The sequence below is a fragment of the Phodopus roborovskii genome, unplaced genomic scaffold (genome assembly GCF_943737965.1).
Source record: "Phodopus roborovskii unplaced genomic scaffold, PHOROB, whole genome shotgun sequence".
Taxonomy (NCBI): Eukaryota; Metazoa; Chordata; class Mammalia; order Rodentia; family Cricetidae; genus Phodopus; species Phodopus roborovskii.
In genome coordinates this window covers 24503-31024 of record NW_026126932.1, presented here as the reverse complement: position 1 = coordinate 31024, position 6522 = coordinate 24503, and the positions used below count along the sequence as shown (strand labels likewise).

Here is a 6522-nt window from a genome sequence, read left to right as displayed (position 1 = left end):
AGCTGGGAAACCAGCATAGAACCGACCTAGACTCCCTGAATGTGGGAAACCAGCATAGGACCAACCCAGACGCCCTGAATGTGGTCTTACTTAGGAGGACTGGGCAGTCTATGGGCCTCCAGTAATGGATCAGTATTTATCCCTAGTATACAAATGGACTTTAGAAACCCATCACACATAGGGGGATGATTTTTCAGCCTAGACACATGGATAGAGCCTAGGCCCTGCCCCAAATGATATGAGAGACTTTGAAGACTCCCCATGGAAAGCCTCACCATCCCTTCCTGGGTAGCAAAAAGGGGATGGGCTGGATTTTGGTGGGGGTAACAGGGGAGTATAGGAAAGTGAAGCAATTGGGAGTGGCATGTAAAACAACCTTGTTCCAAATGTAAATAAAAAAGAAAAAGAAAAAAGAAAAATGAACTGATGCCATTTGTAGGAAAACAAGCGGTATTGAAGGGCATGATGTCAAACAAAATAAAGCAGACATGTAGAGACACACAACACATATGTGTTCTCATATGTGAAAACTAACAAAAAATGAAAAGAAAGTAAATGAGATCTAAAAATAGGGGGAGAGCATGTTAGTATTCAGGAACCTGTACTGGCCTGACATTGGGCTCCTGACTGGATATGTCCTCGTCAGCTATAGCAACTAAGAGCACATCCTATGCATATTCACTATGCTCCATTTTAAAAGGGTCCTGCCCACCTCCCATCCCTTTAGCATGAGTAATTCATTCTCTTTGAGCTGTAAAGATTTTAGATACTATCTTTAAATGTAGTTGAAGAAGATATATGTTTTGTTGTTCTTTTGCTTCAGCTTTAGGATAAAGCTGGAATGGGGTCCTGTGTGGGCGACCATGGCGGATTCCATGGCAGGTGAGGGTGACCAAGGCGGGGACAAACATGACAGCTTGTATGAGAAGTTTTATCAGAATGGGGAGGGAGGGGAAAGGAAAGAGAAAGAGGTAAAGAGACAGACAGAGGACAAAAGAGAAGAGGGAGCTGGGAGCAGAAGCAGAGGAGACCTGAGAGAGGAGAAAGAACAGAAAGAACAGTAAGAGAAGAGAGCAAAGAGAGCATGAGTGGGCAGAGATCTGTCTTTTAAAGGGGTCCTTTGCACCTGCCAGCAGACTGGAACCCTGGGCCGGCCAGTGTACTGCCTGAGTGCAATCTGCCAGATGACAGAGGCAGGCCAGCATAATGCCTGAATCCCTCCAAGTTTGAGCACTTTCACATAGTCACTCTTCTCTTTGTTTTCTTAAGGACATTCAGAAGTCTGTCTAGAAAACTGCAAAGCAATGATGACTGAAATATTATATATGGAAAGATAACTCAAAATGATGAAACAGGAGATTCAATACTTGAATATCCCCTTACAAATTTCCCCTTATAAAATTTCACTGACACTCCAAGAACCCCATTTTAAAAATTTTAAATAGAGACCTGCTCTCTGTGGGTGGCTCCATCCTGTAGGAAAGTGTACATGATCATATAAGGAAGATAGTTAAGTGTGAGTCTGTGAGCAGGCTAGCAGCAGAGTTCCTCCAGGGTTGTTAACATCTTCTGTTTGAATTCCTGCCTTGATCACCAATGATGGACTATGAAGTGGAAGGGAAAGCTAAATAAATCCTTCCATGCTGTAAGTACTTTTTCTCAGAGATTTACCGCAGCATCAGTAAGGAAGCCAGGACATCAGCTCTCTGCACATTCTGTGTCTTCCATGACTGGATTTTCCTGATGTTGCTGCAGTTTGTTTTCTCCTCACTCACCCTGACCCTGTCCACAGCAGGGTGACCTGAAAGACTGCCTTTGCCTTTCATTCCCCTTTCTCTTATCCTTTGTGAGTTCAGCACACTGCAGCTTGAATGATCACATTGACTGTGTGCTCCATCCTCTCATCTGTTAGATCTAAGATGGACACTGATGATTCTAGAAGGAGTATGCATGGAGAAATGAAGATAAAACCAAAGCCCTTTAACTCTGAGACCAACACCTACCTGAGGTTAAAATTTTACCAACACAGGAAAAGGACACTAAACCTGGCAGAAGTTCTATTTTTGCTTCATGATGTCTTGTGACTGGTTGGGCCACACCCACCCAGCTGAAGGTTTGTGTACTGGCTGCAGGTGTGTGGGGAGCACTGTGCATCCATAGCACAGAAATAAGTGCCTGAGTCTGTGGTCTGAGAGGAGGAAATGTACAAAGAGCTGCTACGTTCCTGAGTGACTGTCGTGGACGTCAGTCTTCCACTCTTCTTTGTTCCAGAAGGATTGAAGAACAGGCTGATGAGGTGTCCCCCAGGACTTTGGAGAAACCACTGCACTTGGGTTGCAGTGGTAGAAAATTTGCACAGCATCTCTGCACTCTCTCCCTCCTGCAGAACCAAGGATTCAGGACTCTGCTCCACTTGTTGCCCTTTCACCCCTGAGTACAGAGAAACAGACACAGATGGAGGTCACTGAGCATCCACAGAACCCTGAACACACCCCAAGTCCTCTGAGAAGGAGGCAGCTGTGCAGGACTCCTGAGCTGCTTCCCCACCCTCCATGTGCCCAGCACAGTCCTCTCTGTCCCTGAGTGTGGACAGCCAGACTCACAGCAAACCTGGGAGCACAGCAGCCCCAGCAGAGAGCACAGCAGCCTCTTCATGGTGCTGTGTTGATGCTGGAGACAGAAGCAGTAACCAAGCCCTGGGCTGTGGTGTCAGGATGGCTATTAATGTCCCTCCTCCTGCACCAGGCAGCTCCACCCAGGAACCCTGCCAGGCCAGACACTGTAGAGTTTCCTCCCAGCCTCCTGACCCCAAGCTCCTCCCAACCAGACCTGGCTGAGAGACAGGTTGCATCACATTTTGCAATGACTCTGGGTTTGTATGAAATTCAGGATCCTGCAAGCAGAAGAGAAAAAAGCCCCTCCCAAGGAGAAAAAGCCTCAGTCCAACACAGAGCCTGGCTCACTCAGAGAAGCAACAGCTAAATATTAAACTCAGGAAACAGGTAAGGCTTCTGACAAAAGACCTTTGCTGAAGCCTGAGAGAGTGCTCAGCTGAAAAGGCTTTTGTGCTTCAGGAGGCCTTAGTTCCCTCCCCAGCATCCACAACAGTTGGCTCACAGCTCCTGGAGACTGATACTGTCTTCTGTTCTCAGAACTTATACACAAATGTCAGACATTTGCACAGAAGATTAGTATCACTCTTCACCTGTGTAGTAATTTAAGGAACATCACTGCAGCAGAAAAAAGAAACAGGAACATAATGATAGAGTAATGTAATGGTTTCAATGCTTTGGATTGCATTTTGAAAATTGGAATACTCTTGCAACAGTCAATATTTGTTCTAAATATTGTGTGAAAATATGACCACATAAAAGGGGAGTGGATTGGGAAAAGCTAACTTAAGAGTTCGCATCCAGAGGAACAGGGACAACAGGTCTGGTGTGCTATTGTACGTGGTGACTTCGAGGAACAATGCACTTGAGTTCAAACAAATACAGGAAGGTACTGCAAAGTTTTCTCCATAATGATGACTGATGGGAGATGTCATTCTGCAAATATGTTTCCCTTATTGGTTAATAACTCACAGTTTAATAACGCACAGCTGTAGCCTTGCTTTATTTGTACTGTCAGCTCCCAAATAATGACAGAGACTTCTGATTAAGTATGAAAGCTTGACCTTATCTTAGGCTCATCCCAACTAGGTCTTTCAACTTTTATTTTTTGGCTCTTAAAACTTAATTTAACCCCTTTTATATTAATCTACGCTCTGATGTGTGGCTCATTACCTCTCCTCCACTCTGTAGGTCAAACACCCTCTGTGTCTCTCTGGCTAATCCCCTGTGCCAGATTCTTCCCAGCATTCCTATCTCTGTCTGGAGAACCTGCCTATCCTCTCCTAGCTATTGAACATTCGGCTCTTTATTAAACCAATCAGAAGATGCCTTAGTCAGATAAGGAATGATAGAGACACACCTTCACACATTGTCATCAAATAACTCACAACACCCAACCTTATGCCATCTCAGCCCATCATTGTCCCAAACAGTATTAGACCAGCTAAACGTGCTAGATGTATTAGTAGAATTTGGTAAGAATTTGATAGAAATTTTGACTCGGGTTAAGCAATTTTGGGAAAACATTTTTAAAACCAGGGTCAAAATTCTACTGAAGGACAAATCAGATCTTTTTTTTTTTTTTTAATGAAAAATAAAGACAAAAAATATCTATCCCATAGGAATGAAACATTTCCCAAGATTCCAATTTCTCTTTGCTGTTGTTTTTATGAAATATGCCAGGTGCTTAAGTACCTGGGACTGTAACCTTAGTCTCTTACTCTGGAGTCTCAGGTGGTTTGTATCCAGCTCTTCACTTGTATCTCAGGGAAGAGGAGTACCTAGTTGTCTGTGACCATCTGTCAGAGGATGCTCAGGTGGAAGGTGTTTCCATCCTTCTACAATTCAATCTGAAAGACCTCCATGCCTGAGACAGGCTGGCTTCCTGGTGTGAGCTTCAGGAGGTACCAAGGACCCAGGTAAGAGTGTTGCACATTTAGAAGGAGACACTGAAGGGCAAGGGATGAGTAGCCGCACCTCTTCCCCCAGAGCAGCTACTGCAGATACACAGAGGCAGCCATCAGGATGGGTACCACCTGGGCACTGCATCATCCTGCAGCATCAGCACTGTGTGGGGCACTCAGCACTAAGTTGGTCTGTTTCCAGAGTGAAGCAGCACAGTGCTCCTTCTGTGCATGAGGGATTAAAGCAGAGTGACAGTGAGCAGCAGGACAACTCTGAGCCCCAGGATATATAGCAAGATCACCTAGGTGAGCAGGAAGCAGCTCATTCTTTCCTGGAGATTCTCAGGAAGGGATACAGCCTGAAGAGTGGGAGAGGTAGATAGAGGTTGCTCTGAGCGTAGGGAGGTTTAGATACCATCATCCTAGGGACAATGAAGAAGAGAAATTGTCTTTCCTGTTGCCTGCATCTGGCATCTGCATGAAGTATGTTCAGTTAAAACACCTACTGCAGCCAATGGAGGAGATTTACAAAAATTTGCTATTTAGTAAGTTCGTATATGAACATTATGTATCCACCACCACCGCCCTGCTCCCCCTACAAATGTTCCCCTGAAACCACTATATCTCCCTCCCCCTACAGAAGCCAGTAAACTAGCAAGGGAGGGCATTATGGCAAAAAGACAGAGCTTCAGAGGAAGAGGTTGGGTAATAAAATGTCAAAGGGGGCATGAGAGTCTCTAAGTGGAGAATTCTTGGCAGGGTAGAGGTAGAATGGATGTTTCTATGAGTTTATTCCAAGCTATGAAAGTACCAGTTACCTTTTAGAAAAGAGTGTCCTCTAGAGGCCCAGTTGAGAAATACCAATTTCACAGCTTTTTCAGCTGCCTCCTGTCTTTGCTGCCTTCTGAGTGTGAATTCCTAGGCTTTCTGATCATGAGCAGAGGAAGCTTGATGCTTTCTGATTAGAAACTTGTGTGTTTTTAGAAAAGTATAATATTAAGTTATGAACTGAAATGGGAGAAAAAGATATTTTATAGTGACAAAATTATTCCAACTCTATACACTTCAAAAGAAGAATTAGGAACATAATAATCAGAACAATGCATAGTCACCAAAGTGCTACACAGCATCATCAAAAATGCCTGAGAAAAAGATGTAATTGATGTTCCTAGGAATGCTGCAGCACATGAGTAAATTCGAGAGTATAAATTCAAATAAATATTGTAAATGTATATTTAGAAAAACAGGAAGCCTGCTATAGACAATCTTCATTTTTGTGAACTCAGTGTTAATTAAACAAACATCAAACTGATGAGATATTCAGTTACCTGTGCAGTCCCTTTGCATTCCTTATAAAATGCCACATGATTCAGTAATGTCACAGACCATATTCTAGGTCCTGCTCACTGAGGAGACTATACCATGCATGGACACCAGAGGGCAGGAGTTATGAACATTGCATTTCAATTCCAATGAAACAATGCACTCTGTAGGAAGGTACCTTGTACAAATAAGGCCCCCCCGCCCCCTCTCTCCTCTCTCTCTCTCTCTCTCTCTCTCTCTCTCTCTCTCTCTCTCTCTCTCTCTCTCTCTGTGTGTGTGTGTGTGTGTGTGTGTGTGTGAGTCTGTGTGTGAGTTATCAATCAGAGCAAAGCCATTGAGAACTTTAACACACAGCATTCAATGAGACAATTTTGTGCCAAAGGAAGAACACAGAGGACAGAATCCTCTTTAGGCAGATCAGAGTGCATGGTGTGGAGGCAGTGAGCAGTGAGAAGAGATAAGAACACTGGAAGCAGTCAGGGCTGGGAGACACAGATTATAACACTGGGGAATGCCTGGAAATAAATCAAAGTGACATGACTTTGAGCTAAGTTAACAAAAGACAAATAGTCATGATATAAACACCATTACCTAAAAGCTGTGAAATCTTGGTGTCTATAACTATGTGTATAATGAGGATACAGTGGATCATATGAGTAAGTCCAACTCAACATTCACCCTAG

The 6522-nt window shown here is 43.9% G+C and overlaps 1 gene segment (V, D, J or C); it reads right to left on the bottom strand.

Moving 5' to 3' along the window:
- Positions 1-2068: 2068 nt before the first annotated feature.
- LOC127214677 (T cell receptor alpha variable 22-like) lies at positions 2069-2655 on the bottom strand. The segment is given in 2 exon segments: positions 2069-2430; positions 2604-2655. Coding segments are annotated over 2 exon segments (414 nt in total).
- Positions 2656-6522: the final 3867 nt, after the last annotated feature.